The sequence below is a fragment of the Crassostrea angulata genome, chromosome 5 (genome assembly GCF_025612915.1).
Source record: "Crassostrea angulata isolate pt1a10 chromosome 5, ASM2561291v2, whole genome shotgun sequence".
Taxonomy (NCBI): Eukaryota; Metazoa; Mollusca; class Bivalvia; order Ostreida; family Ostreidae; genus Magallana; species Magallana angulata.
The window spans coordinates 7,192,454-7,214,987 of NC_069115.1; the positions used below are offsets into that span (position 1 = coordinate 7,192,454).

The following is a 22,534-nucleotide window of genomic DNA, read 5'->3' on the forward strand; positions in this document are numbered from 1 at the left end:
AAGGTATAATTTGCCGGCCTTTTACCTTATCAAATATTTACTTAGGGTTGTTCTTTTCGTTATCTCGTGGCAAATAATACAAGTGCCCTGTGTAAGAATACAGTTGAGGAGAGAGAGAGAGAGAGAGAGAGAGAGAGAGAGAGAGAGAGAGAGAGAGAGAGAGGTTGTGTATAATAGCTAAAAGTTTGCCCCTGCTTTATCTGTCACTTTGTGGCTGATTTTGTTATTAAACAATCAATTTATTTAAGGTCACAATTACCAAGTTTTACCAAAGCAGTTATGAATTGAAGGTAGTTAAATTTCTAAGATTTGCTCTCTCTCTCTCTCTCTCTCTCTCTCTCTCTCTCTCTCTCTCACCAATATCATTTATTTACATAAACTTGTACATTTAAGAAAAATGTCTGTCACCCCTCTACCCCGGATATTGCATCTCTACTCTCATTCCCCTTAAATACAACAACAACAACAACGTGTTAACAACAACGTTATTCAAAACTGTGACAGGGAAAATACTTATAACCCAAAATACGATGTATATCCTCTTTCCTACGGATACATATTGCTGTCAGTATTAAAAAAATGTAAAAAAAAATTCTCGTACATGTACTTACAAATCATAATCTCGCATATTATTTTTTTTGATTAATGTTAAAGGGGGTTCGCACCCTGAACATATTTTTTTCACAAACTAAATATATTTATAATTTTAAATTTTTATGAACTCATTCCTCTTTTATCATCCAATACACATAAGCATTATCAGCATAACATCCAAAATGCAGCATAAAAAGACCAGGATTCCATTGTCCAAAGAGAAGGATAACACAACAAAAGCAAGAACATATAAAAATTATAAAGTTGACAACAATTTAAATGATTCATTGTCGGTAAATACTTTTTTTGTTTCCGTTGATACTCTTTATTGTTGTTTAGATATCGTAATAAAACCCTTAGTAGTTATTTCTCTTTCGTGAAACTCACTTGAATATAAGTCGTTTACATCAGGTATATAATGATAAGACATTCTAGATATGACACCTGCTAACAAAAATCAATTCAAAGGAAGACAACTCCATTTCAAAAGCCGACATCGGCGGGTAAAGGTTTATCGGACTTTCTCTACAAAATTTCAATGTAAAAAAAAAAAGCTGAAAAAATGTATTCAAAAATGACACATAAAAAAGGAAAATAAGATAACGGATCATCCCTATTTATTTTTATTTCAAAGATGTGGAAAAACTTTACCACACTAAACACCCCAAAGTAATAGAGGAAAAATTAAAGTGTTTTGGTAGAAGTGGCTTGTAACAAATGTGCATATATAATTACTGATATACATGTATAGATTGTTGACGCCATTACTCTTTATATATATATATATATATATATATATATATATATATATATATATATATATATATATATATATATATATATATATATATATATATATATATATATATATATATATCCTCACAAACAATCTAAACTTGAATTATTCAGTTTTTTTATCAAGTGTACATAATTATATACATGTACAATGCCTAAATCAAACATTCTCTAGCCAACAGTTATAAGTAAATATGTCCATTGCATGCAGACATACATGTACCAACTACTAGTATACGCAAAAATGATATTTTGTATAGTACATGTACTATACACACAATGCCGTTTAACCCTTACATTCATGATCTAAAATAGGCACACACCACCTCACGTGTAACACTTGTGTGCACACATAACCATATCTGAGCATATGAGACATTTTCCTGAGATTGTATTTTAGAATATGTCCATGTATTAAATGTTAACATTGGACATGAATTGATTCTATATATACATGTAGATGTACTTTAATATATAGGTCTGTCGGCCAAACATCTAATCATACAGGAGAGAAGGGACTCCATTCTCTGTAGACTCCACGCTATATAGCAGCAGGGAAGCGAACTTTATTGGTTCACAGGTGTGAATTGGTCTGCTAACTTCTACCTGAGATAAATGAGATTTATTACCTGTTTACACTTGACACGACCTCTTCATAATCTTGTGAAACTGCTAATTTATAAAGTCCATTATCTGATATTAACTGATAAAGCCATGCTATTTATCTTTTTTCTCCCTGTCCATTGAAGGTAACGTTTGGAATTTTCCCTTTTTTCAGTTTGAGATGCATTGTGAATTCACCAATAGAGAATTATTAAATCCACTGCAATTTGAAAGAAATAGAATTGTACCTATCATAGAGCTTTTTATTGGGAATACTAGATAATATTCGTACGAAGTTTGCGTATTGAGGAAGGGGGGGGGGGGGGGTAAGACATTACTATAAAAATAAATATAGTTAACGTTAACGTCATTCTTAACGTAAAAGAAACGTTGTACAGCTTTCTTTTCACTTTTTGCGTCATTTCCTGCAAATGCGCGGCGATGAAAAAATCAACGCATTTGGTATAGAGATTTTAAAATCTTTGGGGCTTTACATACTTCAGTATTCAATTTGATAGTAGCTAAGAAAAATAAAAAAAGAGTAAGCAATTGATGGTATTACTTCAATTTGATTTATGACTCTGAAAATCTGAAATATTATGATTCAAATATCAATATTCAGACAAATTTATGCTCTCTTTTGTATTAAGAAAAATATGAAAATCTTCATTTTAACAAGTTACTGTACTCAAAGTTTTGACCCTCAATGATACTATTTTTTGTCGCTGTTTGTTTTTGTTGACAAGAAACCAGTATCAATGTACCTTTGGTGCTATTCTTTAACTTGTAAATTTAATAATAGATAGCAAAGACTTTCATTTAATTTGGATCTCACAATTCATATTTGCATGAGAAATTTTCCCGGAGTAAAAGCAAATGAATGTCAAAACGGGTTTGACTAAATACCGAAGTGATAAATATAAAGCAAATAAGAGCCAACAGCAAACGCTGCTAAAAGTACAACTTATTATCGTTCCGTTAGAGTACCCGGGGTTTTTGATTGACTTTCACTGAAGTAAATACTCAAACAGTCAAGCTTTTAAGAAAAAAGTTTTTATTGATGTCATTAATATCATTTACACAGTTTACGTAGACAAACATATTACGTCATTTGGCTCCTGTTGTTAACTATCACCAGTGACTGTCTCCATGGACCATTGTAAAAAGACTGACTCTTTGACTAAACGATTGACTGTTTGACTAAACGATTGACTGTTTGCCTTTACCGGAAAACGTTCTCAAAACATTAAAAAACACCACAACATCGGCATCAAAACGTTTTCCTAAGTGCAGAATGCAACGCTTTTCAGCAACTTCTCTCTGTTCATATGATGAATTATCAACTACTCGGTCCTCTTGGGACTGGATGCTCAGTGATTAGTGAATACTTTCACTTTTAGATTTATCAAATTGTCTAGACCGATCTCACTAAGATTTCGATATTTTATAATAATTTGCATTTTCTTACATTTATTAATTGATTTCATTTCATTTATACACATGTACTTCGACAGTTTTCAGAAAACCATGAATTATTCTGATGACGCAGCAATGACGTGCTACTTTTTTCAGCCAACGAATATTCCATGGTGATGCTAACCATAATAACAGTACACCATTTAATTACACTTACACTAAAACTGTCGAAAATATTTTGATTTAAAATTTTCAATGTATTTCTACGTCAAACAAATACAATAATGAAATAACAAGGGAAAGCGAAGCCTGTTCGCCATGAACAAAGCAATCTGAATTTATAGAACATTCATACTTTTCGGCATAAGATATTAAAATTTTGTTGTGCAAACTTAAATTGTGTATTCTTAAAGCTACACGCAAACAGCAAAACATACCATTGTATCGCAAATGGAATAAAACTTTCGTTTTTGGGAGATTATATTTACCAATGTGACAATGCTATGCGAACAATTAAAACTTAGCTGAAAACAGGGCTCACAAAGCATACCATGCAAACCAAACCTACGTACTAAATATGAGCATTTAAAGCATTAAGATAAAATATTTGATTTCGCGTATTTGAGGTTCATAGAAATTCCCAGCGGGCTATATTGACATATAGGAACTTGGTATTAGAGCTGTTACGTAAAGAAACTTTTAAAAAGATGACTGCCTTTTACCTCACAATAAATAAATTGTTAATCTAAACTTACGGACACAAAATATCACGAACGAAATGATTTGTGTTCATCTATTAACCGTCTAAATACTCCATGTCTTTGAGGGTTTTCGCTCTCCGTTTTTTCCCCTACGGTTCTGTGTCATTACCAAACAGATAAAAAATGCTGAATTCGGGCGTCCATGATTGATGGAAGCCAAAATCAATAGTTAAAAAGGAGGACCAGTGTTCAAAAGTTGAGCAAAAAACACAGCGTGTATATCTGGAGTTACCGAAATCAGGAGCCCCACATGAAATTGGGATCGAAATTTTATTGATGTTTGATGAACAAATAACCATGTAAAGGTTTCTTTATCTCTCCAAGTGACGTTCCGGGATCCCGTCTTAACAGACGAGGGATCAATTTTTATCCTCTAATCTTTTGACAAACCTTGTCAAATACTTTCTCGAAATGGACGACACAGCACGTGCGCCGATTTATTAAAAGCCAAAATACATGTGAGGAACGCCATTTGGATAAACACTTCAGACATAAGAGAATTATATTGAGTGTGCCTGTTCTTAAAAACAAGACAATATTATTTTCAATATAGAGGATCTGAAAACAAAAATGGGCAGACGATTCACGGAGAGTGAGGTACTAGCAATGACCAGGAATCGACGCGAAGACAAAGCATTAAAGGAAAGATTGCATCGTCTCTCGGAAGAGAGAGGTTTGTATCATGATAATTTAAAGAAAGAGAAAACAAAAATATCTCAGTTTTGTCTCGAAAGTCAAAGAACTTCTGGGAACAGTCCTTGTCCGGATTGTCAGGTCGCGTGCGAGAAAAGTGACCACGTCACGCCGCGTGAAATGCAACGTCATAACAAGCCATGGTCAGTGACGCCATCAGAATCCACTTTCAATGTACTGTTTCAGCAGAACAATTTTGCAAAGCCAGAATCCCGAAAATTTCGCAGGCGGTCGAGTTCTTTACGAAAGTCGAGCGAATCGCGAACAGAGGAAACCGAATGTAATTCTGTCAGTACCACGGGTCACTCTGAGAACTCAACTCAACAGAACGGTCAAGAGGGTTCTCTAAACATCAGCGACGAAAACAGAATTCTCAGTTCTACTCCTGTTTCAAACAAAGTGCTTATTTCCGATGATGAAGCTGGAGACTGTGGTCTGTACTCTAACTCGTCCATAGACCGTTCTAATCAAGGTAAAAGTGTAACAGTCAGGTCGACAAAGTCGGACAAACCCGACAGAAAAATGAATGTGTCATCACCTTTTCAAGAAACAATTCAAGCCGAGAGTTTTGACAAGAATTCAAGGACTACTGACACCAAGAAAAAACAAAATGGTCAAAACTTAAAAAAAGAATTGGGGCAATTAGTGCATAATTGTGATTCGATGACAAATGACGATGAAAAGGAAAGTCAAAAGCATTGTGACATAGGTAATGTTTTGGAAGAAACGGGGGATAAATTAAAGAGTGAGCATGTTGAAGACAAGAGTTGTGAGCCGGAAATCGACAAAGCGGTCAAAGAAAAAGCACGCTTTTTAGACCACACGCCTTTACCAGTGCTAGAGGAAGTACCAAACGAAGAGGGAGATGAGAAATCAGAACAAGAGTACATGATGGTGTATACCATCCAAAACGACGAACAAAACACCCAAAATCGTATGCAAGAAAATGGCGCGCAAACAAATATTGGCGGTTCGAGCAATAAATTCCTTCGTTCTCAAAGTAGTACGGGAGACAGGCATATTCAGATTGTTGATGTCGCGCTAGAGACTGACGGGTCGGCTGCCATCACTTTATCACACGTGGAAAAACAGCGGCCCCATACGGTGGCGGGCGGAGAACTTCTCATTGAGGACTCAGAATTAAAGAGTCTGCCTGATGTTGATCATAGAAATTTCATGTGGTTCAAGGGAAAGAAGTTGCACGATTATGTGAAACCTCAAGATCGTTATAAACACGATCCGTTCAAGATGAAAAAGCGCGAGAAACTGATGAAGAAACTTGCTACAGAAACTCCTGTGTTTGCCGAGGATCAGCGAGAACAGATCCTTAATGTGGAAATGACGTTCTCAAAGGCCACGCGGTCGCGTCTACTAAAGCAGCTAGTGGAGGAAAACTCAACCAAACGGCAGACAAGTTCCCGGAATGGTTATGAGCAAAGCCTTAATTCAAAGATTGACCAATTCATGAAATCTATTGAAGACTTCTGTAAGAAACAAAGACAAAATTAAAGAATGTATGTTTTCAATTTCTAAAAGATGAGTTAGAAATTAACATAAGCTTGCAATAAGACTTACTCATAATAGCTGATTCTCCAATAACATGTGACTATGTATGAGTAGGATAAAGATAAGATACTAGTCGATTGGTCAAATTTTAGTTATTAGGTATTTTGCCTGCAGATTAAAAACGCATTCATGCGTGGATCTAGAGGGAGGGTCAGGGAGCGGGTCCCACGTGAATAATTTAAACTTGTTTAACTTACACAATAAAATACCGATAATATGCCTTGGACCCACCCTACCACCACCCCGGGCAGACTTTTTTATTCCTTGGACACCCTCTTTCCTTCTGGAAAAAAAATTCCTAATCCGTACAAGGCATCGCTTTTTTAAAATCATGAAGAATAGAATCATTTTTTTAAATGTGCCAAATTAATATGATGCACATAATGGTACTTGTACATGTGTGTATCTTGTTTCGTGTTTGCAGTTACTGTTTAAACAATTTGGCGATTTTTTAAATGATTCAAAGTGCACTGAAAATGGGACTTATGACATTTATGATGACGAGAGGAATTTGTGAACCACACTTGTCTATCATTAACGCATATTTTGTGTATCACTGATAAACATAGAGAGTAGCTTCTTCTACACCTACCAAAAAACATTTCCCAGATTTTTAAACCTATTGTAACATAATTCAATTAACTGTCGTTGAAATACTGTATGTAAACAATTAATGATACATTTACCGAAGAAACACAAATAAAATGGTTGTTCATTTCAGAATACGGTACTTATTTACTCAGTAATATATAGGATGCATGCTTTTCATCTCCCGGGTCAACATCGTTCTATATGAATTAAATCTACACCTCGGTTCGTGTCAATATTATATTAGGTCTCCTTTTATCTTTGGTGGAGACTAGTGTTGCCGCACGCAGAGTTACAATTAATAACAATCTTCGAGAGTAGTAAAGGAAGTACAGTTATTCCACAAATGTTGAGTATGATCTTAGCTTTTAGGTGTATTAAATATCATAACTCACTTTGATTGGGATCATCCGGGGCATTTTACATCTGTAATTATGGAGAATGTCTGCTATCGTCCAAACTAGCGTGTTGGATTTCATGCAGAGACGAACAAATTTGCTAGAGATTATTTAAGATTAACAAGTCAGAGAGAAGTGACGTTGAGAGAGAGAGAGAGAGAGAGAGAGAGAGAGAGAGAGAGAGAGAGAGAGAGAGAGAGAGAGAGATTGTGTTGTAACTTCACTCTAAACTGTACAAGTACATAAACGTTAGAGTACGTTAGTCTTAAAAACATAATCAGAAAATGAAGCTTAATATTTTTATCTCCTTAATTATAAAAAAAAACTGAAGTTAGATTATAGTTGTTGATGAATATGCTTTGAACTATTCTCGTACAATGAAATATCTTATTTTATACATTAGTCCCCTTCTTAAGAGTTCCTCTCCAGTGAAAAGCCTGTCCTTTCTGATATAATCCACGGTAACACCAGATAAAAGCGACAAGATGGGGATTCCAGAGTTTCTCTCGTGAGACCTTGCCCTCCCTAATCCTCGGTGTTAAGAGGAAGCAGTTCTACTCAGAGCCCAATCAATATTTGTGTATTGTTCGAAATCGTGAAACAGGTGAATATCTTCCGAGAGAGTTGTCTCCCAGGGTTGACAATAGCGAGGAATTTTTAATTAATGCAGGGGAATTATATTCTTCGATTGTTACGACGGTAAAGAAAAGCCGAGATTTAGACCTCATGCGTGGTCAAAAAATCGTCAAACTCACAAAAAAATATATATTTATGAAGGAAATAAGCATTAAGAGTAATTAGATAAAAAACTATTACATTATTTATTGCAACATAAGCTATCTTTAAATAAAGTAATACATCTGCAAGTACATGTATGTATATGCCTAACTTTCATAGATGTGTCTCACACAAACACGCGCATATAATTAATAAAAATAGACGTGAAATCTATCAGAATAACACGAGAAAAAGTTATCAAATCGTACCTGAGCGATTTGTGGTTTTGTGATCGTAGACGAAGTATTAGGTATTAACGATGTCACCGACCTTATTGTGCGCTCTGTTTCAATTAACAAGTAAATATCGGTCGATTGGCCGTGAAAATCGTGCAAGATCTAGAGATATCTGTATCATAAAGGTTTCTGTTCGTGATCTGAAGGTGAAAGACGTTTTATTGTACAAAAAATTAGATATATATAGTGAATTTATGATATAATTTATATTATGATATAATAGATATAATTTAACGAGAGAAACAAACACGAAGTTACTATAAACATTTTGTGAACTTGCAATGAATGGAAACAGCATTTCTGACAGCAGAGAGAGAATTGTGATGAACAGAAATGTGATAAAGGAAAAATATATAAGGGCTATTAGGTAAAATACACAAGGATAAACATAGATCCAAAGAGAAATTGCTTTAGATGCGTATACAAGGATAAAACACTCCTTCTTTCATGTAGTATTCGTAAGACGGTTTTTAAGTGGTCGTAACAATAAAATCCAAATCAAGTTTGAAACCTAGTAAATAAAGTTTAATAGACTAGTGTTAAATAGTTTTTTTTCCAGATCATTATTCTAAAACAACAATTATTAAAATTTATCATACCCGTTTGTTTAAAAGCAAAAATCTGTGGACACTTAAATTTTGTACATGATATTACATATATATGGAATAATATTAAGATGAGAGCAGAGCATCTCGTTAACAATAGTATAAAAAAATGGACATCATTAATTAAATAATTCCCCATCATTTATTAAATAATTCCCTAAAAGAATAGTAGGTAAAAGAAAGCACTATTTTAGATTTTTAAAAATTTCATCGGCCATAACTGACAAGAATTTGGCATATGTACATCTTCATTATTATTCTCCTGTAGCGGATCTTGACTTAAAGTTAAAGCGTTGATGGAAACGAACTCCGTACTCAAAGGTATCTGTAGACAATAATTTCTTTCGAATGCAGAAGATTTTTTTATGATAAAGGGAGATACATAGAGAAAATAAACATACATGGACAAAAATAAAAAGAAATCGTCTGTATTGCGTATGGGTGTAAAAAAGAATATCCAACTATTACATGTATGTATATGTAACGTCTCAAAGCCATTACAGGTACAGTGTATATAAGAAACATAATTGATTTCTTATGATTACAGAACATTTATAAATCAACTGAAAGTTATTTTTCATGTAAAGTTAATTTAAATCGAATCCGCTGATCAGGCACATACATGTAGTATCAGAGATGACCGGGGGATGGAGAGGAAGGAAAGGGGGGGGGGGGGGTGACTCCCCATTTATCTCGCAGCAAACATTTTTCTTATATTTACATATAGAAAATTGAATCATCATGGAGACGCCAACCCCAGCCCCCCACCCCCAATTTTTTTTCTTCGGAGGATGTCTGTCCATACCCCTCCCCGACTTAAAAAAAAACGATGCTAAGTGTCTGCGAATAAAATTCTATAATTATTTTGTCAGCAGTATAAAGAGAGATAACCCATACAGCATTCATCATTTCCGAACGGAAGATAAAAACTATTGAGCTAAGGGAGTTGAGTTTAGTAAGAATATTGTTTGACTATGTGTATAGTATGAATACTGGCATTTATTGAATAAATATTCTGCAGGAATGGATTGTTATCATCAACACAGAGATACATATAGTATCCTCCTTCATGTTAGCCTCATTTGGATGCCTTCACCCAAAACTGAACTACTTAATTTTAAACATTTGGTTGACTGAATATGTCTGCGTACAATTTTATCTGATGCATGTGTAATTAATCCTTTTTTAAAGAATTTGATTTTAAAATTACGCAGTTGCTGATGGGCCTTGTCAGTAATTATTATACTAGTAGATGTTGTAAATATACAACTGTACATGACTGTATATGATTTTTATTCATTTTTGTAGCGTTTTTGTTTAGAACGTAAAATTGTTATACATGTTATACTTTTAACGAATAATAATAATAATCTATTCTTTTTATGAAAGAACTATTTCATGTTGCAGAGTTTTCAAGCTTATGAATACACAGGTCTTCACCATTTTCGGGGCGATAGATAAATGGATCTTGGCTAAATTTGTAAATCAACATAACGTATTATACATGTATCAGGGACGTGCACCCGTCCCTGATTATATCATTATAAAAAAATAATTTTAAAATAGCGATATTTACGAATTTTGGATAAAGATTTTTTCATAAATCAGTATGCTCGTATAGTGCACTACTAGTGAATAATTAAAAACCAGATTTAGTCATATTTTTTTTTGAGATTATTATTAAAGTCTTTACAATCAAAATGAAAAGAGGGCCCCGAGGGGAATACGGCTGTCTGAGCGAGCATCAAAAGAGCAATTTTAATGAAGTCTTTTTTTTTGTGTACGGATATTACTCCTCTAGGAATCTGGAGCAACAGTGTGATTTATGGAGCTCTGTTACATTGGAAACCGATAACTCACCTTCAGAATCAATCTAGCCAGAGAACTAATGGAACAAATGAAACCAAAACAAAAATCTCACTCATTATACTATTATATATACATGCAATTGTAAATTTTTTGTAGCCCCTTTCGTTTAAAATCGTGTAATGCATTTATCACGGAACAATATTTATATTCAATAAACAGTAAATATTCAATAAACAGTATATATTCAATAAGAACAATAAAAGAGAGGATAATTTTATCAATTAACGAAATAAAAAAAATAATAGGGGATAATTGACGAGAGAGAGAGAGAGAGAGAGAGAGAGAGAGAGAGAGAGAGAGAGATTTCCTCCGTTCTATCAGTAATCTAACGGGGTATTTTAAGTCTATTAGATTATTTATTTTCAACATTTTTATCGTTTCCTCTTTCGTCATTATGTGAACGCAATAAAATCTTTTCTGAACCCCCACTCCACCCAACCGTTTCCCAAGTTATTGTGAACAGACTTTGAATCCAGGTGACCGGTGTACCCATTTGATGTAATCTCTCGATGAAGTCAAGATTCAAAGTGACGGCTATCGATTTTATGGCGGCTCTTCAATTATTGGTATCTGTCGTGTTGCTAGCTGCTTCGGGCGAGGCCGCCATTGTTGTATCTGCACGCGGAGAGTAGCAGACGGCACACCATCTTACGAGGTAAGAAAAAAAAAAGTTAGGGTATATTTCGTCGAAACCCCATTCTTTCCCTATTAATATTTTATATTTCACCAAAGAATTTTAAGTGTAAAGTTCCTATCGCGAATTTTCCGTGAAGTTGCGGTTAGCCCGGTAGCATGCCAATCGGCTTTCTACTAAAAATACTACCCAACTTTCACGAACGTATCTTGTATTTGATTTGTATTCTAGACTGTAAATTGTAATGTAAAAGTTCTTAAAATCCATATGGTGAATTCAGGGGAAAGCTCAATTCGTTACACTCGCTCAAGTTTACGCTGAATAAAAAAACTCCAAACGAAACAAAAGTTTAACAAGTTGTATTTAAGTTGATGAATAAACGGTACATGGTATTCCAATGAAAACCGATTCTCGGAGTTCCGAGATAACAACTTAAGAACGTGCGGAGATTCCAGCACGGACAGTCTGATATAATTCTGTAGACAAAATCGACACTAACGTGCGGAAATCCAGCATAGCTAGTCCGATATCACACACTCTATGCAAACGTGCGGGGTTCCAGCACAGTTAGCCCAACATAACACTCTATGCTAACGTGCGGGGTTCCAGCACAGCTAGCCCAACCGTTCTCTTCCAGATCTTGAACCATTCTCTCTTTTTCACATTTTTTTTTTTGACAGGCATTGCTTTTTTTTTCGATGACAAAGAGATGGTAATGACATGCCAGAAAAATAAACATTCACACATCTAGCTGTTACGATAATTTCACACTTCTATTGTCCAACAATTATTTAATTTGCCTGGAGATTAAGTAAAGAAGATATCAAAGACTAGTGTCAAGAGGATTAACATTTTTGTCAAATGAAAGCATCTCCGTTTGTATGTTTGGTTATTTCCTTTTTGTTACAAACTAGGCCTAAATTGCGTAGTTAATTTGAGAGAAAAAAAATTAAACTTAAGTTCTCATAGCAGCTTGTAAATTTTAAATTGATAACCTGTTACATTAAAAGTTTAAAATCAAAGATTTCTAAACTTATCTATAACAATCTCTCTCACAGCCTTAATAAACTCTGTCCCAGAGTTCTACTTTGAAACAAAATGTAACCTTTAAAAACAATGCAAACATACATATTTGACAAAAATTCACAATACAAGTTAATTCAAAGCCATTTAGCGTCTATTAAATTGCTCTGTAAGGCAGCACAGTTTGATTGTTTTTTAAAAGGGTCTGTAATATAATTAACTGTCCATTCAGGTCTTTAATATTTCTCTCATAAGATTTTGTAAGTTCTCTCAGTTTTGACTTTTCTTTAATTATTTCGTCCACGGTGTTTGCACGGGTTTCCACTACATCACCTGGACACGGAGTGGTGGTGGTCAATTCCGAATCTGCATGGGAAGCTTGCGTTGGATTTCCTTCCGAATACGTCGTTATGATGGTAACGTTAGTAGCGGGCGGAGACACAGAGTTCGGAGATCCCTGGAATTTCTTATCCAAAAACTGCTGCATTCGATTCCTGTCCCGTAATTTCTGTTTTTCGGTCTTCTTGCTGATGGACGGTCGCACTTGTTGATTCATCGTGACGTAAGAGTTTCTATCACTCGCTCAGTTGAGAGGACGGGGAACAATTCGATTCTCACACCAATTTTCACCAATGAATTTTAAGTGTAAAGTTCCTATCGCGAATTTTCCGTGAAGTTGCGGTTAGCCCGGTAGCATGCCAATCGGCTTTCTACTAAAAATACTACCCAACTTTCACGAACGTATCTTGTATTTGATTTGTATTCTAGACTGTAAATTGTAATGTAAAAGTTCTTAAAATCCATATGGTGAATTCAGGGGAAAGCTCAATTCGTTACACTCGCTCAAGTTTACGCTGAATAAAAAAACTCCAAACGAAACAAAAGTTTAACAAGTTGTATTTAAGTTGATGAATAAACGGTACATGGTATTCCAATGAAAACCGATTCTCGGAGTTCCGAGATAACAACTTAAGAACGTGCGGAGATTCCAGCACGGACAGTCTGATATAATTCTGTAGACAAAATCGACACTAACGTGCGGAAATCCAGCATAGCTAGTCCGATATCACACACTCTATGCAAACGTGCGGGGTTCCAGCACAGTTAGCCCAACATAACACTCTATGCTAACGTGCGGGGTTCCAGCACAGCTAGCCCAACCGTTCTCTTCCAGATCTTGAACCATTCTCTCTTTTTCACATTTTTTTTTTTGACAGGCATTGCTTTTTTTTTTCGATGACAAAGAGATGGTAATGACATGCCAGAAAAATAAACATTCACACATCTAGCTGTTACGATAATTTCACACTTCTATTGTCCAACAATTATTTAATTTGCCTGGAGATTAAGTAAAGAAGATATCAAAGACTAGTGTCAAGAGGATTAACATTTTTGTCAAATGAAAGCATCTCCGTTTGTATGTTTGGTTATTTCCTTTTTGTTACAAACTAGGCCTAAATTGCGTAGTTAATTTGAGAGAAAAAAAATTAAACTTAAGTTCTCATAGCAGCTTGTAAATTTTAAATTGATAACCAGATTGTTATAGATAAGTTTAGAAATCTTTGATTTTAAACTTTTAATGTAACATATATACTTGCCTTTTTCCCGCTCCCATTTCATCTGTTGCTGTCTATGTTTGTTCATATATAATGGATAAAGAATTAAATTTGTTGACAATATTCCTTCACCATAAAAGGAGCGAAATTGATTTGAAAGCATAATGAGACTTCATTATAAATTTGATCATCTCAAGTTTTATTTTTTACATCTGTAATGAAGAAATGTGCTAGAGATCTCCAAAATTGGCATCTCGACTCTCTTGGCATTAAATTTTATTTTTTCGAAGCATTTAAGACTTTATTAATGACACTCATTATTTTAGAAATTTATTACTTTATTAGAGTCGTAATTATAAATACATAAGACCGACTTTTATACGATACCGTGGTTAGTTTGGGTTTATTATATATATAGAGATATGTATTCAACGCTACACAATCATTAACAAACAAGAAATAAAGCAATATAATGTTACTAAATGCCTGTTAACGTTATCGGCTCAAATCCAACGGAAATCGTCCAAGTGTTAATTCGACTATAAATGATGTGTTATAAATATTATCACGCGACTCAGATATCGCGCTCATGGACAATAAGTTTCGGTTTAAATAAGTATACAGTTTGTCAATATTAATACTAGATAATTTTACCCATCGTCAATTTTCTTGGGAACTTGTTTCGTACATGTATTTCTCATTATACAAGGTTCTATAATGTGTTATTTTAGCTTGTTATTAATGTTGTATTTTGTTTACTCTTTATTTGGCATAATTCAACTTTCATATGTGCGAAAAAAATATGTTGGTTTTGGAATGAAATTTTTTCGACATTTTTAATTTGTCACCAGCTTTTATTTTGTAATCAATATGTCTCATTCGTTATCGAATACTAAAGTATAATAGGGAAATAGGGATATATGGGTATAGCGATAAAGGGATATAGGGACATAGTGATACAATCTAAGGGAGTCCGGGGAATGAGATCGAATTCAAAATATGATCACCATAGTTTATCTACACATGATACCCACGCGTGTTTTTTTTATTTTGAAAATTTACTTTTTTTGAAATTTTAGGTGGCAGGGGACAGTTGTTTTGATACATTTCATTGTAGTCAAGGGATGCATGTCTTCGGAACTCTGTAACTAGAATTTCCTCAGTTCCCATTCAGCACAAATACCTTTAATTCACTCTTTATAAGGCCAATCACCAATTTCTGAAGAAAATTACTAATCAAAACCTGTAAAATTCTCTACATACTGGTTTTTATGAGATTTTGACCCTTTCATATTTTGCTAATTTTTCATGGTTTTTCCAGCTTTTTAGACCTCCCCCAGCTAATTCCCTGCAGAGGGTTGACCTTCCGTACCGCGTGCATGTTGCACTATCACATGTCAGAAACTTACCGCTATATAGTTTACAATGTCCCATCCACCTACTTTTCGTGTACAACAGCACAACAGTCATAGCCGCAGGTTTCGCATTTTACTTCTGATTCTCATGTACCTAACATAAGGGGCCTACATATTACATATTGCATATCTATTTCATTCAAAAGACAGATTCATTACATTAATATACTCGATCAATTGCATTAACTCGCAAAATAATTGGGAAAAGTTTGTTGAAAATTTTACGTCGACCATAAAAAAGATATTTAGTCGGGCAATTTTCAACGCACCAACGATACAACCGGTTTCACATGTACGCAGACAGAAAAATATAGCTGATACTAACATTTTATTTTTGTTTCAACTGATGAACATGGTATGACAAATGTTGAAAATGATGCATAAAGAATATATCTTCACTCAACGTAAGCGACGAGAGCCATTCCTGATGTTATTAATGTCATGTTGAAAATTTTGAATATACCGGGTGGCAGTAAATACAAAATTTACAACATTACAACTAAATTTTGCATTTACTGCCATCGGTAAATTCAAAATTTACAACATGATATTAATAAGAACCATCAGGTACATGAAGAGAACAAGGAAAAAACGGAGATAGATTCCTAAAATTTAAAAAAGGTTACCATTCAGAGCAAATAGAAAGAAATAATAATAATAATAAGAGAGAGAGAGAGAGAGAGAGAGAGAGAGAGAGAGAGAGAGAGAGAGAGAGAGAGAGAACATTATAATATCATCAATCTCTGACAATTTGTGTAAACCTTAAGGCTTTTACAGCTTTATTAAACTCACGAGATTGATAATAATGCCATTACAGAAAACACAATTTACTATGATTAATTAAAAACATGCGATGCAATTTTTGCTCTACATTCTATTAATACAAATATTACATGTAAAACATCATAAGTTTGCATTTGCAATATTTCTCCCATATTAATGATATCACATATCTAGCTGCAGTCAATTCCCAATGAAGGAAGTAAAAGGTCAGAGGTAACCATCAATATCTATGTGCACTAAAATATTAACTATATGGGTGGACCTCAACGTTCGTATCAAGTATAAACAAGAAAACAGAATAAAACCCCAAAATATAGAAATAAGGCAACCAAAAATCAGGCACCGTAATTTGTTTTACTACTCGACAAACATAAATTAATATATTTTTATTTTTTTTTCGTTTTTTTTCCATGGTCCTTAACATTTTGTTTCGGTGAGTGTGTAAGGCAATTTCTGTGTTTTTCCAAGGTTTGATACACTCTAAGGATGCTCTGACAAGTCAAACTATTTGAGATATCATCATACATGTATCTATACATGTAAATAAACAAACAACAAGAACAACTCAAAATTTAAAGAAAAATGCAAAGAGAGAGAGAGAGAGAGAGAGAGAGAGAACATTATATATATATATATATATATATATATATATATATATATATATATATATATATATATATATATATATATATATATATATATTAGCTATAATTTTACACTTGTATAACGGTTTTATTTATACATATCGGCGTTATATACATGTAATGAACGTCATCTCTGTATATTTTTAGATTATTCCTACGCAGATTACATAAAACAGGTGTGCAGTTTTCTCAGTGCCGGAAATGCACGTAGATACATTTTAAGGATGAGTTATATTAATTTATTTACATTCAGTGTGTATTAACTATTTGCATTGGAAATCTGCAACGTTCAATTTCCTTTGAATACACTTTACCAATTCATGCACAATGATCACAAATATAAGCGTCATCACGCGTTTTGAGAACATTTACTTTTGTAAGATTTAATGAAATGTTCAAACTAACACAACCGATTTGATATGTACTAATGGCAAAATATCCGTTAAACCATATATATTCGTCAATAAAAAAGATTTTTTTCGGCAAAGTTCCTGGCGCTATATTTTTAGTCGCGGAAGCGAACTGTGTAACACTTTGTCTGCACCGCTTTGTGTGTTATAGGACCGACGGCATCCACAAAATAAGCATTCAATGCTTAAATATATGTCCTTATTAGCAGTATATTTATTTAATGATAACACCTAATCTTTAACTAAAATTGTGCATAATCTTTAACATAATAAAGCCTTCCATCCGTTCTCTATAAATAGCATTTACACGACTGTTTACGAGCCTTGAAGAGAAAGGTAATATATACACACGTAATGAAGTACCATGCGACGCCATTTATTTTAGTTCAAAACATATCAGGACCAGTAAGCTAACCATGAATATTTTATCGTGTTGTTTTTCTTAAAATTTAACATGGCCTTTTTTTTTTTTACAATATCATAAAAATGCCAGTCCTTCTGTGGATTAAAACTTATTTCACGACGTACTGCGGTTTGATTTTCATTTTCCTCAGCTTTTTACTAAATCCTTAGCAATCGAGTACACGGAATATCAATACATTAATTAAGTTTCTCGTGTAGCCGTATCAAAGAGCGGCATATGGCTGGAATCAATCAGCTCAAGTGGTCGCGGCTCGACATCACATTCTACGCGTGCGATTTCCGGATTCAAGAGCAGACGACAACTCCTCATCCGGGTAGTTTAGGAATTTTACCGCCTCTATTTTAAGATTTAAATCCACTCACACATGTTATGTAATATTGCTTTAACAATCATTTGTTAATACGTGATAAAAGTTACTGGTTTCTTTTCGTTTTCTTTTCTGTTTTTTCCTCACAGTCTTGTTTCTGCATGTGTCAAAATTGCAAGCAGCACGTTTATGCACGTCATTTGTTTACCAAAATAAAATAGAAATAATTGCAGAGTAATCAAACACGTATTGCTAATAAGGCATTGGATGACAGTGTTCGTAAATTTGTGTGTTGGAAATACACATACTAGTGTTTGTAAAACAGGAGTGTTTCAAAAGAAATTCTACATCTTGATATTGAATTGCAACAAACCATATACATTAAAAAGGTATTAATTAAACAAAAAGAGTTTCAGCTCCCCTCCCCCCGACAAGAAAAAAGCCAAAATACAAAAATCAGAGGGTCTATTCATTCAAATAGCTTTTGATATTAAAGCTTATCCTGTATTATTTCGTTACCATGGGAGACTAAAAAATATCTGATTATTTTGAACGAAATGTTTTTCCTGTATAATTCCTCGTAATTTGAGCTTTTTTCTAGTAAATGTATGGAATTAAGCAAACATCGATTCTCCGGCGGCTTAATCTCACTGCTACGACATGCGATATGGCAACTCCATATTAATATTCCTTTACAACACCTTCTATTATTAATTCAAAACACGAATATTAAAAACTTGTATATAAAGGTAGTAATTTTGTATTCTACCACGCAAAGTTTAACAATAATCACCGATTTACATGCACTCCATAGCTAGATTCCAAAGGCCCCAATATCTCAGTGTAGATCATTTAATTCCATACATTACTTTGTATTGTTGTATGAAGATATACATGTATATAGGTATATATAGTGATACTTGCATCAATTAGAATTTTTAAAAAAATCCCATGAAACTATTAGAGGTTTATTTATAAGTTGTTGAAAACGCTTTTTTTTCTATTGAGGCTACGGGTATTAAAGTAATTGGGATCGAAGGAAAAAGAAAAAAAAACCAAGCCAATGGCTTATATGTGTTAATTATTATTGATCATGTGAATATTTTGTCTTTATTTGATAGTGGCGCATGCGTCCAATTTACATATCTTAATCTGTTTAATATACTTTCAGATGTTTTATCATGTCGACAGATGGACATAAGCGGCTGAATGAGCTGCCGGAAGTTTCGCCATTCATCGTTTGTACTCAATCATCATCGTTATCTGTTCGGAAATCCTCCGATATTTTCATTACTACATTTGATTCTGCGAACACCAGCAAACTATCAGCTGACCAGAAGCGTGAGCAGTTCGCCTCCCGGCGTCCTCGGTCGCTGAAAGACATCTTCTTTCGGTCTAAAAACTCCGACAAGGGCATTCCATTTGATAAAGGTCCAAGTGATACGAAGTCTAAATTCTCCAACATTGTTTCAAAACACATCCTGCCTTTCCGATTTGTTCGAAATCTTCGATCTGAGTTTAAGAAACCGGAAAGGCCCGATACCACTTCCTGTCCAAATCTTGCTCAGAAAAACGGTTTGGAAACGCTTGCCACTAAGCCCGAAAACACTATCGTGGCCCCTTTTGCTGGTACCCCAGATCAAGAGTATACTAGTTCCTCTGAACAAGAGAGCCCCGAGGAGACAGAAATTAAACCCTTTCCACCTTCACAGTCTTTTCCAAAAAGTGACTACGACAGATCGTTTTACAACCCACTACACGAAAGAAACCCTCTGCGTGTGCAACATCTTGCCATCCCTAAAAGTAACGAGGGGTCAAAACATAGTCTCCCGGTGGCCGACATATTCACAACATCTTTTACTCATTCAACAGCCCCCAAAACAACCCAGTCACTGTCTAAACTTCAGTGCAAAAGCGCGCAAGAATTGCCAAAAAGCCCAATTGTTGCCATCAAACAAAAATTGATTCGAAGCTATTCGGACACACCTCCGCGGTTATCGATTAAACCACAAGGTAGCACAGCTTCACTGAAAATCCCGACTTGTCTGCAATCGAAAATGTACAGGGACGATTGTGTGTCGCAGGTGCTAGATTATCTTTTTATAGGTAGTATCGAGGTAGCCTATAACGAACCAAAACTATGCCGCCTGAAGATCGATTCGCTGGTTGACATCAGTAACTTATCGTCTGCTCAAGTGCCTTCATCGAAGAAGTTACACTGTCCCTGCCTTTGCGGAAATGACAGTCGTCACTTCCGGTCAAGGCTTATTATTCGTGTGGAGGATGACGACAAGGAAGACATTGAACAATATTTCTCTGAAATCAACAAGTTTATTGACGGTGCTAGGAAATGCGGGAAAAACGTTCTTATATTCAGTTACCATGGTAATTCGCGTGCACCTGCTGCTGCTATTCAGTATCTTATGAGTCATGAGGGGTTTCTACTTCGCCAAGCCTACAACCTTGTCAAAAACCAGCGACCGTCTGTGGACATTAAGCAAGGGTTTCAAAACACATTGGAAACACTGGAGCATAGACTATTCCCCGAGGCTAAACCTTCCCTTCCGTTCAGCAACGATTATCTAAACATCGCTGATCCGCAGGCCATCAAGTGCGCATGGGTGGACTGTTCCGACATGTGACATCCGGATCTAATTATGCTACTAACATTGTAATCAAGGTGGCTTTTTACCACTTAATGAACGCCCTTTGAAACACATCACAATATGCTTATTTTGTAATGTCCAAAGAGCTTGTTGTCTTTTGTCTTTTGGTAGACATTTTTAAGCAGGGCCCTTGGTTAGGTTCTAATAATTTACAGGGATAAGATTTGAAAATGATTGCTTATTTATCGGATTATATAATGGAAAATTACTTTTTAAAAGTTCATATTGAAGAAGCAATTATTAAATTTATATTATAATCTATTTTCGCTACAAGCAAAGTACATGCCTTAGGAAATATGCAGAACATAGAAAACAAAAGCAAAAAGACTACTTTACATAATATCAAATAAGCGTTCGTGAGAGAGTGAGTTCACCTCTGAATCTATCGAACTCTTTAAATATATCAATTTCAAACTGTGTCGTATTCATGAAACAATACTTAATCTAAGAAATATTAACTATTTTATTCTATGTCTCAAAAAATCTAAATCTATAAGAAGTCCATTTTGTCAAAATATGTATAAAAATTTAAAACTATCAATAGGACTGACAAATTGACAGAGGGCGTCATTGTAGTATAAAAGTACTGGTGTTCTATTTCTATTTTGCGAATCACACAAAGTTAATAGCATATAGATATGCAGCTGCTTCTGGCCTTTTGTTTTGCTCGTTTACTGTTCATTATAGTGTTTTTTTTATATTTTGAAAACTACATGTATTGCTTATAGCTTAGGTTAATGAGTTGAGGCTCTTTGCACCTAATTGGCGTGGACTTGCAAAGTTGCTTTTATAAATAAAGGATTGTTTACTTCTCATACAGAATTTTAACATTGCCTCTTTTGGTACTCATACTTTTAAGAAAGTTTATATACCTTTCTTACTGGCTGATGTGTTTCTCAGATGTATAAACATGACAAAGACAAATGCATAGCGTATTTCACACCTTAATCTGATAAGTCTGTAAGGTAGCTGCGCCTACTTAACCCCCTGATTGACAACACAATCACGTGACGTTATGTTAGGCGCTTTCGTAATTCCTATGACGGATGCCAAGAAGTCACTCCGCAATGTAATAAATCACGGTAATTTTGATTCATTCTCGATACAAAAAAATAATCATAGGTTGTTGCATGCCAATTTCATTTTACTTTTAGGAGGAAACATACTCTTTTCGCTTGGGAATTATTCTTGTGGGAAATTTGAATCCAAAAAAATCTTGTTTCTCAGCTGATTGACAAACCTAAGAAAAGTCGGAGGTATATATAACTCGGGCAAGGTGCATGCAAAGATACATCATCGGTTGTTTCCCCTTGAACTTAAGACTTCTCTGTCTGTAGTGTTGTTTTAAAACTTGTAATGAACTAAATTTCTGGTACATATAAATGTTTGTAGATTTTTTGAGAGTTGAAATAAGAACGAAAGCATACGTTTGAGGTAGAATTTCCACGGATGTACATGTATAGTATTACTATAATACCAACACAGTAGAAAGCCCGGGTGGATATGTATGATAAATCATGGAACGTACTCACTAATTGTACACATGTCTGTATGAATTTGCTGTTTTCTACATTAATAAATTGATATAAAGAAGGTTTTACTTGCTATCTCGTTTATGAATTATTCGAAAAATCTGAATTTCTGTTTATTTTACCGATAATACAATCTCTTCAGTAAAAAGGAATACATGCAAGCTTTAACCAATCAGCTGAAAATCTTTGATAACTAAGAAAACAACTTATTTCATATAAATGATTTTGGTCTAATATTT

General features: G+C 34.4%; 1 protein-coding gene across 1 annotated transcript; it reads left to right on the forward strand.

The window, feature by feature from the left end:
• Window positions 1–11,456: 11,456 nt before the first annotated feature.
• Window positions 11,457–22,357, forward strand: LOC128185965 (uncharacterized). The gene is made up of 2 exons (XM_052855684.1): window positions 11,457–11,556; window positions 19,269–22,357. Exon 2 carries the CDS (start codon window positions 19,279–19,281, stop codon window positions 20,737–20,739), a length of 1,461 nt encoding a protein of 486 aa, XP_052711644.1. The 5' UTR covers window positions 11,457–11,556; window positions 19,269–19,278; the 3' UTR covers window positions 20,740–22,357.
• Window positions 22,358–22,534: the final 177 nt, after the last annotated feature.